The sequence below is a fragment of the Ursus arctos genome, unplaced genomic scaffold, assembly GCF_023065955.2.
Source record: "Ursus arctos isolate Adak ecotype North America unplaced genomic scaffold, UrsArc2.0 scaffold_16, whole genome shotgun sequence".
In the NCBI taxonomy this organism is placed as follows: Eukaryota; Metazoa; Chordata; class Mammalia; order Carnivora; family Ursidae; genus Ursus; species Ursus arctos.
In genome coordinates, this window is record NW_026622830.1 from 56,650,674 (window position 1) to 56,675,202 (window position 24,529).

Below are 24,529 nucleotides of genomic sequence, written 5' to 3' on the forward strand. Positions count from 1 at the left end.
ACCAGAGGGCAGAAAAGTGGTTTGTTTGTAAAGGAGACTATTGCAGTGGGAAGAAGAGACAAGGCCTGAGGAGCACGACATAGATATTGGGCCAGATTCTGACTACAGCACATGTTTAAAAACTGGGGAGAAATCAGTTGTGCTGTTAGGCTAGGATGCTGAGGGGGTTCCTGTAGATTTCTCTCTGTGGGCCCAGCCTCTAGCCCACCCCAAGGCATTTGCCAGCCCTTTTGACAGTGGGGAGCCTAGAGGAGGGGGAGGTTTTGGGGGAGGAGTTCCAAGATGCCAGCATCTGTGCTCCCACTCCGTCCTTAGGCCCACAGCCCCCTAGTGCACATACACACTGCTTGTCAGCTCCAGTCTTTTGAGGCTTTTTCTTAGTTTGGAAGAAGAGGTGTCACTTTGCCCCAAAGTAACAATAGCTCTCCTACCTCCCAGGCTCCGTTTCCTAGACAGTGCCCCCCAGCTTCTCCAAGCTGAGACAGTCTGCACTTGGGGGTCTCTGAACCCGTATGGGGTGACTGACCATGGCCACCTGGACCAGGGATGAGAGGTAGGAATGGGGAGGAGGCAGAGAGTCAGAAATAGGAAATATAGAGCGAGGTGTGGGCCCAAACCTCTGCTCAGCTGGGCAATGGGAAGAGCTCCTGGCCAGGAGGCCTAGAAGTTCTCATAATGGTCGGAGGAGTGAGTCCGGTCCTGCTTGTTGATGAGCTGACAGCCCTTTTCCACATTCTTGGTCATGCCAGGGGGGCCACAGCTAAACACCCCAATCTTCCGGACCTGTTAGGGGAAGGAAACGTGAAGCCTAGCTCAGTGTTCATGGAAAGACAGGCAAGACTCCTTGGTGGGGACTCCTTCCATGTTTCTGATAAAGGTTCGCTTCACACCCTGTGTGGTGAGGGCTGGCTCGGTGTGTGCGTCTAGCTCAGCTTTGGTAGACTTGCTTTGTGTGGGTCCGCCCTCCCCCCTCTCCAAGGCATTTGGGGTAAAGGATCAGTGTTTCTGACAGGGGCTGGGTTAATCAGCGTTCAAGTTAAAGGCTAGCTTACTGTGTCATTGAGGGCTAGGCCATTATTTACCAGAGCAGTGGCTAGCCCAGTGTTCACGGTAAAGATCAGCGTCTCGGGTGAGGGCGGGCTCAGTATTCATGGTAAGAATAGCTTTGAGTTTATCATAAGGATGAACTGAGCTGTTCCTTCTGGACAGGCACCATGGCTTTAGAAGTGGCGAGTCCCTGTTGCTGCTTCCCCCCTGAGCCCCTCAGAGTGACCGCTACTGTTTTTCCATTCCATTCTCCCCACTTATCTCTTGGGTGATGAGTTCTTATCAGCAGTTCCTTCCCTCCTGGAGCTGGGTTGGGAGGTTTGCTTAGACCTCAGGTGATAAAGGCCAGGAGAACCTTGATATGGGGTGGACTGACTTGTGGGTGGACCTCCTGCAGGGACTTGAAGAAGGGCTCGAAGGGGGGGCGGCCAAAGTGCATGATGGAGCGCAGGCCCGTGAACAGACTCCTGTTCAGCACCTTCTGGAAGTGCCGCTCACAGATGTACTGGGGGCACAGAGGCAGGTCAGGCCAAGGACAGTCAGGGTCCGTGCCTAGCCCAAGCCAGCCTGCAGCCCAGGAGACAGAGAATGGGGTGGGGAGGGAGCTGGAGGCTGAAAATCGGGACTACCATCTCTGTGCCTCCTGCCGTCTGAACCTGGCTGTCCGCCCACCTGCCCTGGCCATCTGAGCCTCACCCAGCCAACCCATCGACCCACCGAGTCGCCCCGCCTGGCCGTCCCTGACCCACCAGCATGGTGGTCCTGAGGTCAAACTTCTCAGCCAGCTGGGTGACGTAGGTGTGCACGGACACCAGGTCCTGACGGTCATTCTCCTCCACCTCTCGGATGACGTCAGCCATCCGCTCAAACTGCCGCTGTGTTCTCGTCACCCAGATGAAGTAGATCTGGGGACACAGGGGAGTTCAGGACCTGGCTAAGCTCAGGCTCCCTATATCCCCGGGATCCCCACAGCAATAGAACTCTTCCGGGCTCCGTCAGCTTGTGCCTCTCCCCAGACACTCTGGGGAATGGAGTGTTGCGGGGGGGGGGCCCCAGGGCCAGGCTCTGGGCGGGAGATGGAGTTACCCCAGGCATGGAGAGAGAGAAGGGAGTGATAACCTGGGGTGATGAAAAAGGACACTTGTCAAGTGAGCTGAAGGTCCGATGGGGTGGGAAGCGGCTTTTTCACACAGAGCCTGCCGTTCCACTCCCTGCAACGGGCCCTCCACAGGCTGCTGGGCTCCCAACCAACCCCAGCCCAGAGGGATAGGGTTCCACTAAGGGGCATGTCACAGAACAGCCTGAGGGAAGACCCAGCTGGCTGCCTGAGGCAGATGGGAATGGGCTCAAAGAGAGAGCCGGAGGATAGAAGCTGCCATAGAGGGACCGACCTCCCGCTTCTGAAGAGGCTGAAGTGGGGCCGTGTGGGTTAAGAAGCAGAGGCAGAGCCGGCATGGACAGAGGAGCGGGGGAGCTGCCTGTCACCCTCTGAATGCCGACAGTACGTGGGCTTGGCCTCTGCCTGCTGCGTTCCTGTGCCCCCGACTCACCTGCCAGGCCCAGAGAGACAAGCAGGGGCCTGCTACCAGGTCCGGGCTGGGGTGAAGGGACCCGGGATAGAGGGGGCCTGAGGGCCTGGGCTGTGTTCCTGCAACTAACCCAGCCCACCAGCCCTGCCTCGGCACCTCCCCTCTTCTTCCTCTTGAAAGCAGAGCCGGTTTCACTGCCCCACCCCAAGTGTTCCCTTCCTTCTCCCAACCTGACAAGGCTCCCTTCAGGGGCTGGCCTCCTCTGTACGACAGAGTGGGTTTCTTTACCCCTCTCCAACTCTGTTCTTTAGGGTCCGAGGATATCAGACCCCTCTGGGGTCAGGCCAAGAACAGAGGCAGGAGAGACAGGCAGAGACGGACACAGTGATAGGGAGCAGGGGCCAGGGGTCAGCAGGAGGAGAGGGCACTCACCTTCTTACAGAACAATTGGCAGCTGACTGATGATTTGAAGACCAGGTCTTTGAGGATGGAGGCAAAGGGGGTGACTCCAACGCCCCCTCCCACCAGCACTGAGACCTCAAACTTATGCCATTCCTGGTGGCCCTCTCCAAATGGTCCATCAAGGTACAGCTGCAGGAGAAGGAGTGGGTCTGAGTTAAGCTCCGCCACCACAATAGCTCTGAAGCTAGAAATGGGAGGCAGGGAAGGCAGGTATGTTTATGGAGTGAGGAGAGAGGGGGTGCCGCGGCATTACCTGGAATGGCCAGTCTCTGGATGGGAGGGGAGGAACACAGTGGGCAGCCCGGGGCTGCGGGGCCAAGGCCTGCTAAGGGGATGTGGGGGCGGGTAGCTCATCCGGTCTGTGTCTGGTCACCTTCGGGTATCTGGCACAGCCACCTCCCGTTGGAGGTGAGTAGATCACCCTGAGCCGAGTGGTCCAGGGCCCTGCTGCCCGGATGTGCAGGCTGAGCGTGTCCTCATCGGGTGCAGAAGTCAGCGTGAAGGGGTGGTACTCAGTGGTCCCCAGAGCCAAGCAGGCGATCCGCACCCACTGTCCCGACTTGTACTCAAAGCCTTGGGGCCGCTGGAGCTGCAGGTGGGTCACTCCTGAGGAAAGGAAGTGGGCAGGAGGCTGCTATCCAGGACCCAGCAACCCTGTGGCCTCCAGAAAGATCCCCCCCCCGCCCCCGCAGCCTCAGCTCTCCTTCTGGAATATGCCAAGGCCTCTCCCCATCAGAAGGCATTACTCCCCTCTGGCCATGTCCACCCTGCGGAGGGGCAATGCGGCGCTGGTGCTGGTGGTCAGCAGGGAAAGGAGCAACCTGGCCCGGGCTCCTCCTCCCTCTGTTGTGAGAGAGGCTCGGGTCCCCCGGCCAAGAGCTTTGCTTGCTAGCTCCCTCATCGCTGCCGCCTCAAGGCCCCTGCCAACTCCACTGGACCAGACCAGCGGATTGCAAGGTCCAGGCTCTGCCCCTGCCCTGTGGGCTTTCTCAGCACTACCCAGCTGGTCCCTGACAGCCTGCAGGCCTGGTGCCTGAAGGCAGCAGCTCGGCCTTCTCCACGCTGATCTCCACCTTCTTCAGGCTCAGGCTCACCAGCTTGTCCCCCATAGATGAGTGCCGGGACCGGGAAGAAGATGTGGAAACGGGGCAGCTGGGGCAGGCCGAAGCTGCCGTGGACAATGAGCTGGATAGAGTGAAGAATTCGGCTCAGACCAAGTCACACCCACAACAGTGTCTGTGGCCGACTCGGGCCTTAGCCCCTTGCACCCTCCACCCACCCCAGCCCACCCCCACGGGCACCCTCCGTCCCCACCTCTCCGTGTACCACGCTCCCTCCAGGTCCCCAAATCTAACCACTCCCAACCCCAAGCCCATCCTGCAGATCGTCCATGATGAGTGAGACTATTTGCGCCTTCCTGGCACCATCCTGAACCAGCCACCTTGACTCTCGCCTGGTCTCCTGCAGTAGCCTCCCAGCTCGTCTTCTAGGGGGTTGCCCCACCGTGACCCATTGTCTTCAAGGCAGCCACTGCGACTTTCTGAAGTTCATTTTATCACGCCGTCGCAGTGTAACCAGCCTTAGTGGACTTCCCATTATACCACAAGGCCTCGAGATGCTCTGGCCTCTGCCTGCCAGCGTTTCCGCCTCCCTGTTCTTCAAACACGGCAAGTCCTTTCTGCTTCAGGCCCTGGGCACCCACTATTCCCTCTCCCAGGGATGCCCCCTCCCTGCTTCTTGCCATCCCATGAAGGTCTCCTTTCATTTGTTCCCAGGGCTGGCCGTCTGTGGCACTAGCAACCACCTGCTCCTTGCCACATCTGCTGCGTCTCTGGGGCCACTCGCTTCCCATCTCCTCCACTGGCTCTCTGTTCCTTCTCCCAGCCCTGATCCTGCATGTTGCCCAAACCTGATTTTCTCACTCTCTGCACTCCTCAGTCTATGCTGTCCCGTGTGGCATGGCCCCTCGGCCGCCCCCGCAGCCGCACGGGTCCTGCCACCACCTAATACCCTGGGGCCACCCACAGCCAGGCCTTTGCGCCCTGAATACACTATCCTCATTTCCACCTCTGCACCCGTGCTCATGCCCTTTCTTCTACCTGGAATGCTCTTCGGATTGCACTCTGCCCTGTCGGATCTTAGCTTACCTCTCCTTAAGTCTTGGCTCCAATCCCATCTTCTCCCCAAAGTCTTCCCTAACCAGTTTGGCCCGAATGAAACTCCCTTCAGCGAGCTGCTAGAAATCACTGTTTGCAGCACTCAGCTCAGCATGAATCCTGTATTGTCTGCTCATTCTGATCAAGGCAAGTGCACGGCACTTATCTCCACCCCAAATCCTAAGTTCTCCAGGGCGGAGCTTCGAGTCTCCCCCTCCTCCCCCAAACTAGTACGTAGCACCGAACAACTGTGTACTAGACCCTTCGACAGATAACTGTTAAACTGAACTCTGGCTCCTCAGTCCGCTCTGCCTTTCCCCAGCTTCGTGTTCCTTTGCCCACAGGACTAACTTAAACCTCTCTGGGCTCTTCTCTGAACTGGCTCCGGTCCCCCCAGGTTCCTCTTTCATTATGGAGCCCACCCCCACCCCCAAGGCTTTCTGAGCATCTAACCAGGCTGAGAACGACGTCTGGGTGGCCTCATACTGCTCTGTTTATACGTCCCATTTGGTGTTGGCTCTACTTTTAAACCCCAGAACTGCTGCAGACCCGCGGTTGGCTGAGGAGCTGGGGGGCTGCCGCCAGCTCAGCTCCCGCTGTGCCCGCCCTGCCCGCTTCTGCCTGGGTCGGGAGCCCGGACAGCCTTCTGCAGGGCCGGCTCCACACTGGGTCCTTTACTTGTCGCTTCTCTTTCTGCCCCAAGTCAAGCGGACACACCAAGGGTAAATGGGGAGGAGGCGGGTGTTTTGGCCCTGATATCCCCCAGGTGAGACTGTCCCTAGCGGCCAGGGTTGGGTTGCCCAGCAGAGGGTCCTGCACCTTTCTGAGCTGCTGACTTCCCTGCTGGCAGGAAGGGAGGCTCTGAACCCCAGGGATCCCCCAAACCCAGGGATAAGTCAGAAGGGGGTCTTGGTCTCAGGGAGCCAGTGTGGCCACTCTTCCGGGTCTCCCATTGAGCTCAGCTGCTTTTTCACCAGGAACAAGAACATCATCTCCACCCCTAACAGAAACAGTAACCGGGGAGCTAGGGCTCCCCCTAGCAGGGGTGGGTAGGGAGGGATAAATCAGCCTCAGCTTCCAAAGAAGACAGAGATTTCTCTGGAAACAAACATCAGTTCTAGGAAACGACCTAAGCCGAGGCCGGGTAGTCCTCTTCAGAACCGTGAAGTGCTGAGCCTCAGCAACATGGAAACAGACCGTCTGATCACTGAGGACAGAACTGCACCTGGAGGACGCAGGGCATCCCACAGGTGCCAGCTTGACCCAGGCCATGATGGACTCGCCCTCTGTTTCAGGACTGTGTGCAGTTCTGCCTGGAGCCAGGTGACAGATGGCAACCATCTGGGCTCTGCGCTTCTGAATGCTGACGGGCAAGTATCGTTGGTGGGGACGCTGGGGCCTTGGGACTTAGTTTAGCTTCTCAGCAGGACCCTCGGGTGCTCTTTAGGGAACCGCCTGTATCCATGAGGAAGGCAGGCCAAGCACAGATCAGAGTCCCTCTGGAACTAACTAGCTGGCGCACCTGACGGCAAACCCAGGGAAGGTAAAGGGAACAGGAGGACGAGGGAAGGGAGGGAATGTGAAGGAAGGGAGGCAGGAGCTTAAGGAGAAGGAAAGGGAACAGGTAGACTCTTAAAAATCCATCTCATCAACAGTCCAAGTGAGGACGTTTTGAGCAAGCTCGTTGACTCTACAAGTGGCACTTTGCTGAGTGGGGTGCAGACACCCCAGGAAACAGGATCAGAACAAAAGTGGCAGAACAGAATTAAGATAGACTTCTCTAAAAAAAAAAAAAGTGTGCTGCTCCCTTGAAAGTGGGCGGTCAACCCTGGAGCTCACACCAGCCACCGGAACTGGGGAATGACCGGCTGGGCAGAAATGATGCGGGGGTGTCTGCAAGGAAGCGACCAGCCTGATAGGGCTGCTACTGCCAGCCCCATGCCGGGCACCCATCTTCCAAGCGCTGCGGCCCGGGGTCCATCTGCTTGACAGGCCTACACTATCCTCTCCAGCTGTGATGTGAGAAGTGGAGGGGATTCCTGAAATGACTGAGGGGACGGAGAACGGATGTCTCAGCCCTCATGGCCTCCCTGGGATCATCCTGCCAAGACCCCGACAGCCCTCACCAGCCCGGAGAGCAGGACGTAGAGGTGGTGGGTCAGCCAGAAGCCCCGGAAGCTGCGGCGCCGGAAGTGGTGGGAGGCGAAGACATACACGATGGCCAGGACCAGGAGCAGCAGCACCCCCGTGAGGCCTGCAAAATGAACGCGGGGTGAAGGGCGGAGGAGCGGGGCTGTGCTGGGGCTGCCGTGGGTCAGGGTCCCATTCCACTTCACTGCTCTGGGTGGGGCCATGGAAGCCCAGGCTTCTCCTCTGTTCTTCTCTCCCCACACCACTGATCACAAGTGCCTTTTATTTCAACAGACTCTGCTCATCCCTCCAACACCTTGTCCCGATTGTTCTTTTTCAAGGACCGGTGTCATTCGTTTTTTGTCTGTCACTTCCCTGACTGTCAGGCCCACAAGAACAGGGACCAGGCTGCTGGTTCAGCATGGGATCCTAGCGCCTTCTGTAGGGCTCGCCCCCTGTGGGCCTCGTCTACACCGGTGCTGACGGACTGAACGTGCGGGGCACCTGCTCTGGGCCCTCTGGGTCAGACTTTGGACATTGCAGGCCCTGCCCCCACGGAGTCAAGACTCGGTCTACATCCCCCTAGCCCCCGACTTGGCTCCCACAGCATGAGCAGTGGCGCCATTAGTGAGGAAGTGCGACCACCCGAGCCCCCTGGGTTCAGCCCAGGGTTGGCGGGAGGACCCTCCTCTCACAGGAGATCCCAGGCCTGGGGTACACGAGAGAGCAGTACTAGAGTCAGGACAGGAGTGAGGGGCCAGAGAACGGCCCCTCAAGTGATCGAGGAGGAGGGAGGCAGAAATTAAGAAGATTAGAGCCCTGCAGTCTGGAAAAGCAGAGGTTAAGAAGGGCCCTAACCAAAGCCTGTAAAGGCCTGAACAGAGAGGAGGGCCTCAACACAGCCTTATCCACTAAATCCCAGTGCGCAAGAATTAGCAAGCACTCTGAAGTTCAGAGCAGGTTGTTTTAGGATTAAAAAAAATGCCGTGTTTCACGGAGAGGAGCGTAGAAAATGTATTATGCCAAGGAGGAAACAGACTGAAAATATAAATAGGTTCAAGAAGCTTTTGAACAGATTCACAGCTAATAGCTCTAAAATGGGTGATTACGGGGAGTAAGGAATACGTCCCTCAACAGCCCTGGTCAAGACGGACTACAAGGGGTGGGGGTCTCTGCCTAGTTTGACGAGCCTGGTCCCTCCACCGTGCTGCTGGGACACGGCATTCCTCCAAGCCACTGTCACGGTAGGTGTGTAGGTTGGGGCAGGGGGAGAGGGGGTCCATTCTCATTCCACGGAAGAAGGATGTTCCGAGTTGGGGCAGGACCCCAGCCAAGCTCCCAAGAGAAGGACTAGAGAGCAGAGGCTCCTACTTCCCAGCAGAGCTGTCAGGACCAGAGGGCAGAGTCTGGCCCACTGTGAGACCTGAGTGAGCGCTACTGGGCTGCCTCATGGCAGATAGAACCCGGAGCTCAGAGCTCAGAGCCAGACCCAGAAATTCAGAGCAGGGAGGGCTCTCACCTAGCACAGTCTGGAAGAACACCAGTAATACTTCTGGGGACACTCAGACCTGTGGAGAAGGGAAAGCAAGCAAGGATGCTGAGAGGAGATGCCTGGGACTTCCAGAAAGAATCCTCCAGAGGAAACACCTCAACCCAGGCACCAGTCTCCCTTTCTGCCCACTCGGGGTCAGGGCTCTGGCTGGTCATTGTCTGTCCCATTGCCTGGAAGGTGACACTCTCCTCTGAGCCAAGAGAATTTGCTTCTTTCCATCCATAAAGGATCCCCCCACATTGACTCACACACACACACACACACACACACACACACACACACACACACGCACAGTAGCCCACTCACTCACCCGTCGTCACGGAAGAGTCCAGGGAAGAGGCAGGAAAGGACGCTGAGCGGGCTGACGGAGAACAGGTACCCATTTACCACATGGCCCGCACTGTGCAAGACTAAGGAAGGCCAGACAGGGTGGGAGTGAGCCAGGGGGCAGCCTGGTGGGGGCGCTCACCCATTCAGCCCAAGGTGGAGGACTCCAGCCACCCAGCCTTGGGGGCCTGAAGAAGGACCCTCGGGGTCTGCACTTCTGGTCTCTAGCCATCCTCCTGTCCCTCCCTACCCCTGCTGAGCCCCATATGTACCATCCATGAGCCCAGCCACAGGAGTCTGAAATTATACCATTAGAAGTTCATTCTTTGGGTTTCTCTCACAGAGTATGTTTTCCAACATAAAAACTGGGAGAGATCACACATGATGTGCCCATGTTCTGGGCTGTTGCTAACTTGTCAGCTGGAGGCTGAGGAGGTGGCCCTGAAACCATGGGAAGAGGCACCAGGAAGGGGCGGGGTGGGGGGCTCCTGGCCTCACTTCACACCACTGCGGGCCAGCTGCATCCTTCTGAGAAGGACATCTAGGACTCACACTCAAGCACAAAAGAGAGGAGGGGCAGGCAGCAGGGGCAGGAGGACACGAACAGAAGCCCTGGGACTCCCGGGCCCTACCTGTGAGGACGATGGCCACGGAGGCAATGAGCCGATGGAAGGTCTCTCGCAGGAAGGTGATGCAGGCTGCGGCACGTGGTGAGCAGGACGCAGGAGAACATGAAGGAGATGCTGGCGGCCGGCCCCGGGACAGGATGATGCCCACACGGGTGGTGTCCGTGATGCCCATGCGGTGAGCCCCAGAAGCATAGTCTGTCGGGGAGCCCAGGCGGGTAAGAGGGGAGCAGTGCAGAGGAGAGAGCGCCGCTGAGGCGGGTCAAGGGCCCGCCCTGGCCGCCACCCCTTCACGCAGGCCCCCTCTGCAGCCTCCGTTCAAGCAGGCCCCATGCACCCACGGGGGCCCCGACCCCGGGGCTGCCCACACTCACAGCAGGCCTGCTCCAGGAAAGGCCCCCGCTGATGGCGCAGAACACAGCCACGCAGCCGATGTGGCGGCGGTAGTTCTCGATGACGCGCTGGAACTGCTGCAAGGTCTGGTGGTGCCGGCTGCGCTGAAACTTCTCCCCGGGGGCCTCCGTGAACAGCAGGGGCTGGAATGATGCTACCCTGGGGACAGGAAGTCTCGGCTCTGGCTACGAACCCCCCCTCCCAGTGCAACCCGCCTCCCAGGAGCAGAGAAAGGGCACCAAGTTGCTCAAGCCAAGCAGGGTTCAGACCCCAAAAGCCCTACCACACTCCTCTGACAAGGCTGTCAGAGTAGGGATAGTCTTGCAGTGCTCACTGGGTCAGTTTATCCCAGGGAACGTACTCCCTCTAGCCCAGGTCCCACTCACACTCAGACAGCCCTCTCCCCTCCCAGTCTGCAGCTCCCCATTCTCACCCTGCTCTGTTCTCACCCTTTACTGGAAGCGCAGAAGTCACCCCCTCCAGGAAGCCTGCCTTGACTTACCAGGCAGAGGTGAGCACTTCCTTGAGCTCCGAAGCTCCTTGCTCTGACCACTGTCACAACATTCATCGGTGGGACATGGTGATTATCAGTGTAGCAGCCACCTTGTCAGACTGTGGTCTGCGCGGGCGTGAACTGCTCATCCTGCCCGCAGCCCTGCACGCTAACGGGATGCATGAACTCAAGGAGAGGAGCAGGCGTACTTCTTGCCAAACCTCCGTCGAATCTCCGGGGGGGGGGGGTCTGTGTCCGTGGGGCACTGCAGTCTCTGTGCTGTCCGCTCCACGTCAGCGTTGCTGTGGGGACAGCGAGCGCTCACTCTGGGGGAGGGACTAGGACAGGAATGAAAGAGAGAGGATTCTGGCCACCTGAGCCACTGGATCCTCGCTGCCCCTGGTCTCTCTGCAGACCGACTCTGCTGAGGAGGGGTCAGAGCTCTCAGCCAGGGGCCAGCAGACTTCCCACAGAGACCTGGACAGAGAATGAGTTAGATCCTGGGGACACACATACAAGCTGTGTCCTTCACAAGGGCATCTGACCCTGGCAGCAGGTGGGTGCCGAAGTCCAGCAGGCTCTCTGCTCTTGCTGGTACAGGGCTGTGTCTGCCTACAGCAAGGAGCCCTTTTTTCTAATTTGCATAAAGACACTACATAGGCTGGTAGGGCCCTGATCCCAGGCATCCTGGGGAGAGAAAAGGCAACCCCCCCAACCCCAGCCCTCCCTCCAACATTCCCAGATCAGGGCTCACCAGATCTTTTCCCGGCTGATGTAGGAGGCTCGCCGGCACAGGTCCTTGAGGACTTCAGGCACCTCTACCCCTGTAACACAGAGCTGATCTCGGGAACAGCTCAGGGCCCAGAGCCCAGGAAGACCTGGCACTCACCCCATGTCCATACTGTAGAGGGTCCTCGGCCAGCACCCTTGCCTTTGGGTGCCCCAGCCCCAGCCTGCTCCCCCAGTGGGAGCTAGACCCAGCCATGAGGGGGCAGGGAGAAGGCCTGAATTTGTTGGCCAGACAGTGTCCCTGGATGTGTGTCCACCTTCAGCCCACTCCTGGGACTGGTATCAGGCTTGTGGGGTAGAGTTCAGAAACTGTGCCACCTGCCTGCTGAGACCATTCTGCCACAAAAACCCTGCTAAAGCCTCCAGCTTAAAGCCTCCTGGGAATTAAATGTAGTTCTGGGTGGCGCATTTATGGGATCACCATGAAATTCTTTCCACCTTCCTGTGTTTAAAAATGTTCATAATAGTATGTTGGGGGGAAGTACTCTCCCTTGAGCCGCCTGTTCCTCTCTGTCTGGCCCGAGCGTTGCAGGGGAGGGCGGGACTGAGCTGCAAAGCCATGTTCTCACAGGAAGCCCGGGAATGTCCAGGTCACTTCCGAGTGCTAAACTAATCTTGATGACTACCCTGGTCTCCAGCCCAGGGGGCACAAGTGATTAAGGTGAATTTCATGAAATCAGAATGTTTACAACAAAGTATGGATATTTATCCGTCAGATTTCAACCAGCAGCAAATGCGGCAACATGGTAACCAAAGGCAGGTGAACGGGGAGATCTAGGTGACCGGGGAAAGGGCTGCTTCCTGCGCTATTCTTGTTCCTTTTCTGTAGGAACATTCGAAATGTCTCATAGTAAAATCTGAAGGAAACAACAAGGCACAACAACAATTAAAAGCAAAACAAAACAGGACTCAAAGCTACCCTTCCGCATAATCCTCACTCCCCCAGCCTGGTCCTCCACCCCAGGGGCTGAGTGGTCCCAGGACTCTGGCCCGGGCTCACCTCCGGACACCTGCCCCTGCTCAGCCCTCGGGCCCAGGTGCCTACTGCCTGGCTGCCTGGGAAAAGTGAGAGGCTGAAGAACCAGGAGTGCTGGTCTGCACTCCAGTAGTTCTCCTCCAGCCCTGGGACATGGAAGCCCTCACCAGAGCCGCAGTGGTGTCCTGCCCAACTCGCCCCTCTCCCACATCTGGGCTGCTCAGCTCCCCCAAGTTCTCGTCATCCTGGGAGGGGCTGGGTTTGGTCTCCACATGCCCCAGCGAGAAACCGTGAAGGCACCGTAACAGCTCAGAGTAGACCACAGAGAGTCCTGCTACCTGCCCCCTCCTCACCCTGGCTCTAGCCTCCACCCACCTGAGACACAGGTGGGACAGGAAGTAGGGGGAAGGACAAGAGAAGTGGGTCTCCGTGCACTCAAGCAACATTAACCAAGCGCTCAGCCAAGGGATATAAAGGCAAACAAGACCAGAGCCCCCCCTGCCAGCAGACACCCTAGCTCAGGTGAATATGGCCTGGAGAGGGCTGTAACAAGGAGACACTGTCCCCCCCACCCCACCCCCGTCCTGGGCACCTGGCACAGGGATCTTTGACAGAGAGCTGGAAGAAGCAGAATTCTGTCTGCTGTCCCCCACCCCATCCTGACCCTGCCCACCCTGGGAGCAAAGCTGCATTAGGACTTTTGTGGGCCCTAGGCACTGTCACCTTCCTAAACCACTTCCGCCCTTAAAAAAAAAAAAAAGTATATACATGTCTTTATAAAAGATAAATATTTTTTACAATCACGTTGGTACATAGAAGGATATAATCCAGGCTGGATATATTATCACCTATTTATTATTATTATACTCATCCTTCTGACTTTAAAAGGAATTAAAGCATTTCTGTGGGCTCCTAAAAGGAGGTGGGCCCGATGCACTGTGCCTGCTATGTCTAATGGCTATGTCAGTTGACCCCAAGGCCAGGCCCCCCACCTTTGACGCAGAGCTGTGTGAATCGCAGCTCGCTGTCATGGTCCCGCAGCGTGAAGTGGAAGTCCTCCCACGTCAGCTCCTCCCTATCCTGGAAGCCGGACTCCCGGAACGTGGACTCCACCACCTCCGTCAGCTGCGCCTTGGACAGGCAGTTGTTGGAGATCTCGATGAAGGACCTGGGGTTGGGGGAGGGAAACCATCGGGCCCTGAAAAGAAGCTTGAGGCCTGGACAGGAGGGCCTACTGGCCATCCCACCAGGCCTTCGGAGCCCACAAGGAAGGGCCCCCTCCTAGTTATAATAGTCTTCGGCTATATGGCCCCTGCTCTTTACCCTCCTGCTCCCACCTTCATGCCCCCACTTCTTTCCCCCAGCAGGCCCTGTCCTGGCCCACTCTTCCGGCCATCCCACAGGACCAACCTCAGCATCCTGATGAACTCGTCCTCGGAAATGAGACCATTCCCATCAAAGCCATACATGCGGAACATAAGGCGAGACTTCTCAGGAGAGCCTGGGAGGAGGAGGACCCCGTGAGAGCCCCAACCTACCTGCCTAAACCCCAGGCTGACCAGAAGGGGCCTCACATGAGTCTGACCCACTGCTGATCACAACAAGGGGTCACTCTGCTTCCTGATCTCTACCTGGGTGCTCCCAGATGTCTGCCGTGGCTGGAGACCAGGCCCCGGCACTTCCCCTTCTCCAACAGGTCAGCTACCCTCCAGCCTCATCTCTAGCCCCTTCCATCTTCTCCTACCTGGACGATCACTTCCTTTTCCCCTACCTTTCATGAAGACCACCAGGATGTCCAGAAACTCCCAGAAGGACAGGTAGACCTTGCCATCTTTGTCTGCCAGGGAGAACATGGACTCCACAAACATGTCCTGGGGCTTGAGGCCCAGGAACTCGGCAAACTCAGCTCTGCTCAGCTCGCAAGTCAGGGCCTCCCGTACCTTCTGCGATGAGTCTAGGGGCAGGGTCCCTGCGTCCACCTGGTCGATGTCCAGCACCTGCACCCGGGCAGCAACAGAGGGAGGGAGAGAGAAGGAGACAGGGTTTCCTTGATTTGAAGTCCAGCTGAGGCTTGTAGGAGCCACCTTTTCCAGGTGTCTGCCCAGCACCCTGTCTCCTGAGCACCTGCCCGTGCCCTGCAGGTGGTCCCTGGGGCTTTTTGTTCTACAGAGCCCCAGTCCTCTGTGTTAGCTGATTGCACCAGGGATGCACACTTGACCCAAGCAGATGATCTGGAATTGGGACTAAGAGGTCCCAGGTCTGTCTTGACCTGAGCACAACAAAACTCAGAAGTTGTGGCCTGCCACGTTCTTCCAAGTGCTCAGAGACCCAGACAGAGGGAAGTAAACACACGGAGAAAACGAGGCAGGCTAAGAGAGAGAAGTGGCTTTGTTTGCTGGCAACTGTCCCTTTCCTAGCCCCTTCCAGGCCAGGTCACAGTCCTCCCTTCGGAATTGCTGAGACATCAGCACAGCCTCAGAGTCAACTGACCTTTTATCAGTGCGAGCTTGCTCTTAGACCCAAAGGAGTTTTGACTGAGAAAAAGCCTCAGCTGAGCTGAGAAAAAGTGGGGTTGGGAAGGGGGAATTCTCATGGTGGGCTATCTTTAGCCCACCCAGGGGCTGCCCCAGCATCAGAACAGGGGGTGAGGGAAGCAGACAGGCCTCAGGCACAGCACCTGTTCTGCCTGCCTGTCAACCGGGGCCCCAGTCCAAGCCTGGCTGCGGTTTCACGATGCAAACCTCGTTGCTCCAAACAGGGAGCTTTAGTGGAAAGAGCCTGGGGCTGGAGGCAGAAGATCGGGCTCCTGTCCCAGCTCTGCCACCCCCCTGCTGTGTGACCTCAGGGGAGTCGCACCAGTTGTCTGTCATTCATTTTTCTTACGTGCCCTACTTATCTCACAGGGCTATTGTGAGAATCAACAAGAGACGCTGTATGGAAAATGTCTTGAAACCTGGAAGCACTGTGCAGACGGAGAGGGCTGCAGCTACCCCTAAGACATGGTAGCACCCCCTTGCGCCCCCAGCACAAGGGTCCCCATAGCCGAGTAGAGGTGCCCCGGCCCCGCCTCGGCCCTGGCAATGAGTCTCCCCACCTGGGGAGGAGGTCCCTCCATTCCAGTGCATACTCAAGTTCAACTGGCTTGGGGAGTAGATGACAAAAGCCATGTGCCCGGCACGTCGTAAATGACCATTAAATGGTCACTTCCCTCATGAATCCTCTCCCCAGTCAGCCAACCCTGTTTCTTCTCCTCAAACATTAATTTTTTTGCCCTTCTACTAGACACCTCTGTGCAGTCCCTCCTGCTCCTTTCCTCTGAGCCAACAATTTTTCACCTCTTTTTAAGTCTCCGTCAAATCTGACCCGAACCACGACCGTCCACCAGCCTGAAGACTCAGCACCTTTTCTGAACTCCTACATTGCTTAGCTCATGGCTGTCTTACATTCATCATTCTGTGCTGGTTACCTTCCTTTCTGTGTCTGTGCCTTCTTCCCAGAGGGGTGACAAACTCCTTGAGTGGGGCCTGGGCTGGAGGGATCTTATCTCTACCAAGCTTCTCCTCTCCACCCTTCTGGACCCAGGCTGCTCTATTTCTGTGCCAGACGTGCATGCAAGTCCTCGCATTTCTCTTCCTGGCTTGTTTTCCCACATCTCCTCGGTAGTTCTTGGAAGTCTGCAAGGTGGGCTCATGTCCCAAGGAGGCCTCTGGCAGCGGCACTGCACCAAGGAGGGGGCACCAAGGGCTCTCGCTGGCCCCATACTGACCCTGAGTTTCTGTGGCCTTTTGGCTAGGATGAGTTAAGTGAGGGCAGAGAGGCCGGACAGCCCTGAGGAGAGAGCTGAGCGACACATACAGATAAGCTCCTGACGCGGCCTCCCTGGAGTGGCTCAGGTAGGTGTCAGAGCATCTCCTTACAGAGAGGCCAGGGGATTGGGCCAAAAATGTAGTAGACCTGATTATTAGTGTCAGGGCTCCTGACTGTCCCTGGAGTTACCCCATGGCTGTGTGCAGGTAAGGGCACCGCCATAGGCAGACATGCAGGGACAGACCTGAGCCTACCTACACACCTGGGAGAAAAGGTGCCTGAAAAAGGTCTCCAAGAGGTGGCTCCTCTGCTCTCGGGCCACGGCTGCCCTCATCAGCTCCTGCTCCCGCGGCTCCCATTCCTGGAACCTCAGCCCGCTCTCCTTCAGGGCGAAGGTCTTCCACCAGCACCTGCCGCTCTTCCTCCAGGTTAAACAGCAGCACCTACGGAGTGGCGACAGGGAGGGCAACCACTTGTCGAGGACTCCTGGGGCCAGGAGCTTTGCGTGAGTTTTGTCAGGGGCCACTGGAAAGAACGCCCTCGTAAAAGGGATTTACTGTTATGTCCTGGGCTTGGTGGAGTTCCGGGCTCATTTATAGGCACAGAAACTGCATTCAGAGACACACGTCTAAAGCCATTCCTCCCTCTCTGTTCACATGGGAGAAAAGAGTCAGGAAGGCAGGGAGGACAGACGACGGAGGGGCCCAGAAGCCAGACAGTCAGAGCTGAAAATCAGCCTCTGATTCAGTTCCCCTCCACACTCTCGAACAATTCACTAGATCCTAAAATCAGGGGGCAGAGAAGAGGGCCTGGCTTCTTCCAAGGACTCCCAGCTAGGGCCCACTGGGGCATCCCTAGAAAGGGGCGGGGAAGACTGCGCAGGAAGAAGGCCCTGTGCAGATCACGTCACCCCACAGGCCCAGAACGGGATGAGTGTGTTCACGTTCCTCTCTCAGTTACCACAGCCAGGGACTAGAAGCCACAAACCCTGCCTGATTCAGCGCTCCTTCCCCTCCACCTGGCTGCCTCCCAGGCTGCGGACCAGGAACAGGACCCGCTGGGCCACACCAGATCCTACTCCTTGGGGATCCTGAGCAGCAGGGCGCGGCGTCCGCGGTTGCCGGACAGGATGACGCTGACCTGCTGCGGGGGTCGCAGCTGGATGGCGCGGAGCACAGAGAGCCTGCCGTCACCACGCACGTCTGCCGGGGCTGCAGGTGCACGAGCACAGGCCGAGAGAGCTCCTTGTGGCCCTGCCATTCCAATGCTGGAGAGACAGGGCTGGTCAGCCGGGGACAGGATGCAGGAGGCCGGCTTAGAGCTGGAGTTAGGTCAAGGCCTCCGTAGCTCCTGGCCCCTTCTTGGGTACTGAGGGTCGTCCCTTCCCCAACAGTCCTGCTGTGCCTTTAGCCCACGTGAAGAATAACCAACATTTCCTGAGTGTTTACTGTGTGCCCAATACTGTACCAAGTACTTGGCGGGAACTAGTTAATTTAATCTTCATAAACCTTCATGAGGTAAGTGCTATTATTATTCCTGTTTCACAGATAAGAAAAAATAGGTTTAGAGGAATTAAAAAATCTGCCTAAAGCCCAAAAGCCCAAGTGGTGGAATCAAGATTCCTATCCTCCTTCAGTGTGACTCTGAACCTTCATTAATTCCTTCTCTGTTGCCTGAAATTCCAGTGTAAGATGCCACAAAGCATCCGTTGCTGGGGATTCTAGAGAGTTACAGTAAGCCTGTGAAACGTAGTCAGGGCCCTGTGACTCCTCCCCGTGAGTCTATCACAGGCCCTGTATGTGGGACCACGGGGAGACCTACGGAGGGTGGAGAACTCCAGGTCCAACTTCCACCTGATGCCTCCATGGCTCTTTCCACCTGCCCTGACCTGCTTGGAGGCCTAGAAAAGGGGGGCCTTTTCCTTAGGCTGCTGAGGTGGGGGTGGTCTGCAGCCCTGAGTCATGTCCTCCCCCGCACCACCCTGGCCAACTCCAGGCCTACCTTCCATGCGCCCCCCCCCCCCCCCCGAGCTTCTCAGACGTGACACTCTGGCGGTCCCGGCCCTGGAGCCTCTTGAAATTTCTCCTTCGGAGCTGGGCAACAATCCAGCCACTCAGCAGGCTCACGAGAGGGCAGAGGCAGGAGGATGGCCAGAGGAAGGTGGGGGTTTGGTGAGATCAGTGACCCCTTTCCTTGGCAGAACTCCCTCCTTTCCCCACCTCCTAGGTCGGCTCATTCAATTGGCTCAAATTTTGAAGCTCCCTGGTGGGGGCTGGGGTGGGGGTCGGGTGGGGGTGGGGAGGGAGCTTAGGGTATCATCTAAGATGCCAGCACTGCCTCTGCTGCTTCCACCACTCGGGTCCCTTCCCAGCCAGAGACTTAGACCAGAGTGCTTGTGCCAGAGACCGGACCCGCTCTGCCATGCAGCTGGTGGGCTCACACACAGCCATGCCAGAGGCGAAGTCTCAAGCCTTTGCCCAGCTAGTTCTCAACTGGTTCTCAAGCAGGGTTTGCCTTGGACGGTTTCCCAGGCCCAGGCTCCTGCAAATAACTGTGAAATAGATTCCTTGTGGCTCTTGACCAACCTGGGCCCTGGAGGGACCCCAGGAGAACAGGAAGGCAAATGTCCTTGCAGCTGATTTATCTGCAGGTCAGACACTGCTCATGTCCCCTCCTGCTTTGATGTGTTCCGTCATGTGCCCAAAGAAACAGTACTGTACATGGTCAGTTGTCATAGATGAAACCACCCCACTGCCACCCCTTAGATTACGCATTTCACCCAACACCACCCTGCGTATCACTTTTACCAAGGGGGAAGCAGCAGAGAGTCCCGATGGTGACCCCAGAGCCAAATCCACTGCCTTCGAAATAGTCCCACATGATGGAGGGAGCACAGGCTGGCAGGCCCTTGGTGCTGAGCTGTCTGGGCTGCAGGCAGGGGTCTCCTGGGGAAGTAGAGGAAGCTAGAGTCCTGGGGGGTGCTGGGCCAGAATCACTGAAGAGGTTAGGGTGGCAGAAAGGGTAGGGTGGGGGGCCTCTGGGTAGCAGATGGGTGAGAGCTGCTTACCCCTGTCATTATACCAGGAATGTGGTGTTTGCCTAGTGGGGTAACAAGTGGGGTCAGAAACGAACCTCACCTCTCTCTCCCTCACACGCACATATGTACACGCACACACACACACACACACACACACACAGCCCTTCCTTCGTCACTGCTGTGGAATGAGGATATCCTCACTGCACTGGGCCTTCCCGATATCCCACCCACCCCAGGCTCAGCCCAGCCGATGGGAGCCTTCCTCCCTAGGTCTCTCTGAGTCTTAGTCTTGACCCCACTTGGGTACCTCCTGGGGTTGTGCGGAAGGGGACCTACACAGCCACATGCGGCCACCGTGGTGCCCGGAACCAAAGTTCCCAAGGGCAGAACCATGGCTCACTGACTCTTTGGAGTCTACTGCCGAGCCGCCCCTGAACCAGGCCCATGGCTGAGGCGGGATGAGACACCCGACTCCAGGCCCCTCCAAGCACCCCCTGGCCACTCACCCGTATGCCAGAAGAAGACACTGGGCTGCAGGGCACTGGGGTTCAAGTTGGTGACAGCCACTAGGACATCCCGTAGGGAAGTGTTTCTGATCTCTGCGATTTCTTCCTCAGAGAACAGCCTGCAGGAGGGAGAGGCGGGGAGCTGCTGCATTGGAGAGAGATGCCTGTTCTGGCCCGAGGACCCAGATGAGGAAAGAGACCCAGAGGGGCTGAGGAAGTGGGGAGGCCAGCTGGGACTCAAGGGCCCGTGGGGCTGCTGACATTACACGCAGAGGGCCTGGGGCCCAGGCCAAGGTAAGTCTGAGGAAGGGACCCAGGCAGGCCTTACCCATTGCTGGTGTTCTCAAACCAGTAGCGGTCGCCGTCCCGCAGCCTCACAAACTGGTTGACGACAATAGCGCTAAAGAGGGCCCGGGGTCCACATGGCTCTCCAGGAGCCCCCCAGGGAGCAGCTCCAGCCGGGACAGGTCCCGGTTGTACAGGGCAGCTGTGGATTCCAGCACCTGGGGCCAAGAAGGGACAAGAGTGAGTGCAAGGACCCGGCACCCGCCCTGGGGCAAGGGTAGTTCGCAGGGATCAGCCCCAGGGAGGATAATAATAAATGACAGTGACGATCCCTCACTTATTATGCCCCTGGCACCGCTCTGAGTGCTTTACACAAGTTAACTCATTTATGGGAACTCGCTCACAGATTCAGCTGCCTCTTGTAGAAAGTTGGAATAAAACAGGCAGCCAGTTCCCTATGTGGCTTGTTCTCAAAAAGATATGAAAGTTGAAGGTCAAAATCACTACAAAAATTGGAAAGGTAGAATGATGTGTAGAAAAGGTTTCTGTTCTTTTTTTTTTTTTTAAAGATTTTATTTATTCATTTGACAGAGAGAGAGACAGCCAGCGAGAGAGGGAACACAAGCAGGGGGAGTGGGAGAGGAAGAAGCAGGCTCCCAGCGGAGGAGCCTGACGTGGGGCTCGAACCCAGAATGCTGGGATCACGCCCTGAGCCAAAGGCAGACACTCAACGACTGAGGCACCCAGGTGCCCTGAAAAGGTTTCTATTCTTGAGAGCTAAAAAAGTTTGTATAAATCAAATCCCTGCATAGACACTGCCTTTTGGAGACAGACTTCAACCTTCTATGAGCAGCATTTTCTACCTGACCTTGACTTTAGTTCTTTTCTCTGCAATGTAAACAAACATTTGCTCAGCTTAAATTCCAGCGAGGCCCAGGGGAGCTAAAGATTTGCTACTTTTGGTGCGCCTGGTGATTCCTACCTTTCTATTGACTGTATAAAGTTTATACGCCCCACGTGCATATTGTTTCTTCATCGGCCTTTCACTTCTCCACTTTCCAACAATCTTCTAAACAGTACGGACGAAAGCAGTAAAACCAGCGTGCAATTGTAGAAACGCCACTATGCCAAGATGGTAAGGCCACCAAAACTGCTCTGTTGGCTGGCAGGCAATGCCACGTGGCCCAGGCGACAGCTCAGGGAGTAACAGTTGACTCCCCAAAGGCAGCCCGAGTGTCAGTGTATAAAAAAGTACAGCTTGTTCCTGGGTTGAGGACCTTCCACACCTGCTCAGATGGCTGTTGGGAAGAGTAAACGAGATAATGCTTATTAAGTGCCTGGCGTGCAAGACATGCTCAACAAACATTTGCTGGATCTGCAGAGTCACAAGGTCTACTGCCAAATCCTGCTGGTCTGGTAACTTCCATCCTCGTAGATGATATTGGGAAAAACCATGTGGGTGAGTCCCATCCCTCTCACCAAGGACTTGTCTCTAGTGTTTGTGCCTCACTGCCTTCCTTCCATGTCTTGGGCCAATGTGCCTTGGCCCTCCCACCCTGCCCTCTGCGTCCCAACCCCTCCTTATGGTGTGGTTGCTCTGGGAGAGTGCAGGGTTGATGTCCTGCCATCTGGTAATCGGAGGCAGACCCAGTGCTTCCCTGGCCTTGGTATAAGAGGGCAGGCCCAGATCCCAGCCCCTCTGCACACAGCCAGCCGGGTGGTCTGTACAGGAAAACTTCAGGGGTCCTGGCCAGAAATCTGGGGATGAAATAGCAGAGAATCTGAGGGAGCACCGGGCCACCACAGCTCCACTAGCCCAGGACCCAGTCTCCAACCAGCCCCAGGGGGGCCAGAATCACACAGAGGGAACCATGGTCAACAGGTGTCTGAGCAGTGAGAGAGTGCAGGCTCCCAGCCCTGGTCACTCCTCCTGGCCTGACACTGGAGCTCCAGCAGAATCCCCACCCAGGTGACAGCAGTACCCAGCCTGCAGGGACAGCCTCAGCGTCACCTAGCACATCCTCCACCATGACATGGTCCTCTCGCTCAGCGATCTGGGAGGCCATGCCCAGCAGCAGCGCGTCCACATCTTCAGCTCTTCGTAGATTTGGATGCTTTGGGAATGGGGAGAGAAGACGGGGTTGGAGGTTGAGCAGACAGGCTCTCCCCACACCACAGTCCATGCCCTGGAACCACCCAGTGCTGATGTTCCCTCTGAAACCAGCAGGCCATTCCTCCTCCATAGGTTGATTCCCCACTCGGGGTGAATGATGTCCCCATCCGAAGCTCATGCTGCTGAGAGCAGGTCTCCAGAACACACAAGGGATCTAAAACTTTACTTCTATTTTAGGAGACTTGACAGCATGATTGACAAAGGCACTAGAACATCTAGGTCTGGGTCCTTGCTCTGTTAGTGAACAGCTGTGTGACCATGGGCAACTCACAGGACCTCTCTGAAGAGAGATGTGTATATATATATATACACACACACACACACACATATATATACACACACACATATATATACATATACACACACACATATACATATAACATATATATGTAAGTTAAAACATTTTTAAAGGATTTTTCATTGTTCTTTCGAAATTACTTATCTGTGGATAAGTCCATTGCTATGATTTCTTGGCTATTATTAGGCATATCCAAAAATTGTTTCAGAGTAAGAAAATCTAACCTATGAATTGTTTTTTCGTAAATATTTTATTTATTTATTTGACAGAGAGAGTGTGAGTATGAGCAGGGGGACGGGGCAGAGGGAGAGGGACAGGGAGAAGCAGACTCCCTGCTAAGCAGAGAGCCTGATGCGGGCTCAATCCTAGAACCTTGGGATCATGACCTGAGCCCAAGGCAGCTGCTTACCTGCCTGAGCCACCCAGGCGCCCCTAACCTATGAATTGTTTTTAAATTATAATGCAATTGTAAAAAATAAACTGACATGTTTTGTTCCATATACATTTAATTAAAATTTTTTTTTTTACTTTAAAATTCCCTTTTCATTATTTTGGAGTCAAAATGTTTCTTCAGCTCTCACACTTCTTTTATTATAATTCCCCGCAAGACCTGGCTCCTCTGCTTACAGCTAAAAATGCCCCCAGTGCAGTGTCAAGACCTAAGGTTCAGACCAGCGGGCTTCGTGACTCATCCTCAGCCTCGATTAGCCTGTGTTTAATTGGGGAGTTAATATATACACCAGCTGTGGGAAAGTGGACATAAAGTGCTTAAAAATCACAATGATGTCTTTTTTAACAATTGTTCTTCCCCCTCCAAATTCACTGTTCCCTGGGGAAATTAGCACACTTCAGACTGATAATCCTTTCCTGAGGGCTCCTGAGGACAGATTTTTCTCAAATGACATCCCCACTCCTGCCAATACACAAACCTTTGCACTTTGCCCTCACCTCATGTAGCCGCCAGGAGGCACCTGGTAGAGAAGAATTGCTCAGAAGCGGCCAGGAACTCTGGGGAGATGCTGGGGTCCAGGAAAGGGCTGTGTCCTGGGGGAAGGGGAGAAGAGGGAGGATAGTAACACTTAGCCCTTAAACCACCCAGCCTCCTCCCCCCTCCCCCCCCCACACCCCTTCTCCCTGCCCCAAAAAACTCCTGCTAGCTTTCCCATTCTCCTTCCCCATCCCCTCACCTGCATACTTGGGGGGTGTTTTCTGCAGGAAGCTGGGCAGCCACTCATACAGAACGATGTTCTGAGGGTCAAGAGAGGGCAAAAGGGAGGCAAGGGCTGGAGCAGCCACGCTGGGAGGGGTCTGAGCCCAAGGAAGGCTTAGGTGGGAGATGACGGCCAGGCAGGGGCAGTCACGAGGGGGGCAACTGCAACAGGACAGGTGCGGAGGCCTGTGCCCCACTAGGAACATGGGATGGGAGTGGGCTAATGACTAATAACCACAGCCCAGTCTCGTGTATAATAGCCCTTCGCCTGCTCCTCATCTTCGGGGTCCATTCCTAGCCGCTAGCTCCAGTTCTGGGGAGCAGTGTCCTCCTGGAAAAGGGCGTTTCCGGGGGCTGCTTGTGCGACGATGGAGGGCTCTGCGGGGCAGCGGCGTCTCCCGCGCAGCAGCCTGGGGGAGGGGGGAGGAAGGCGGGGAGGGAGGACGGAGAGAGGCCGAGTGACGGACCTGGTAGGTGGCGGTGACCCTCTCGCGCGCCTGCTGGAACAGCTCCTCGTCCCCCCATTGCGGGTGCTCGCGGGCCAGCCGCTGCGCGCACAGGTTGTGGTAGCGGCCCCACAGCAGGCCCGGCGCCTGCAGGAAGGGGTCGCGGTTCCCTCGCTCCGCCGCGAAGGCTGGACGCGACGCGGGGCCGCAGGGGAGGAGCTGGGCGGCGGCGCGACCGCGGGCAGCGCAACTTTGCCGTCCGCAGCCCGCCCCGCGCCCCGGCCGCC

General features: G+C 56.6%; 1 protein-coding gene across 1 annotated transcript in view; it reads right to left on the reverse strand.

The window, feature by feature from the left end:
• Positions 1-17: 17 nt before the first annotated feature.
• The window catches only part of LOC125280908 (dual oxidase 1-like), a 171,561-nt gene continuing 147,049 nt past the window's right edge, over positions 18-24,529 (reverse strand). Inside the window, 33 exon segments of the mRNA XM_048215903.2 lie at positions 18-1,552; positions 1,797-1,952; positions 3,009-3,167; positions 3,412-3,644; positions 4,072-4,145; positions 4,147-4,223; positions 7,321-7,448; positions 8,844-8,864; positions 8,867-8,892; positions 9,187-9,286; positions 9,836-9,896; positions 9,898-9,956; positions 9,959-10,027; positions 10,200-10,381; positions 10,925-11,053; positions 11,470-11,539; positions 13,473-13,648; positions 13,891-13,981; positions 14,252-14,477; positions 16,550-16,676; positions 16,678-16,730; positions 17,356-17,480; positions 17,483-17,568; positions 18,289-18,420; positions 19,103-19,232; positions 19,831-19,949; positions 20,159-20,237; positions 20,240-20,333; positions 22,098-22,212; positions 23,535-23,559; positions 23,562-23,630; positions 23,774-23,834; positions 24,264-24,436. Of these exon segments, the coding sequence (XP_048071860.2) occupies positions 1,379-1,552; positions 1,797-1,952; positions 3,009-3,167; positions 3,412-3,644; positions 4,072-4,145; positions 4,147-4,223; positions 7,321-7,448; positions 8,844-8,864; positions 8,867-8,892; positions 9,187-9,286; positions 9,836-9,896; positions 9,898-9,956; positions 9,959-10,027; positions 10,200-10,381; positions 10,925-11,053; positions 11,470-11,539; positions 13,473-13,648; positions 13,891-13,981; positions 14,252-14,477; positions 16,550-16,676; positions 16,678-16,730; positions 17,356-17,480; positions 17,483-17,568; positions 18,289-18,420; positions 19,103-19,232; positions 19,831-19,949; positions 20,159-20,237; positions 20,240-20,333; positions 22,098-22,212; positions 23,535-23,559; positions 23,562-23,630; positions 23,774-23,834; positions 24,264-24,436 (3,599 nt within the window). The 3' untranslated portion in view covers positions 18-1,378.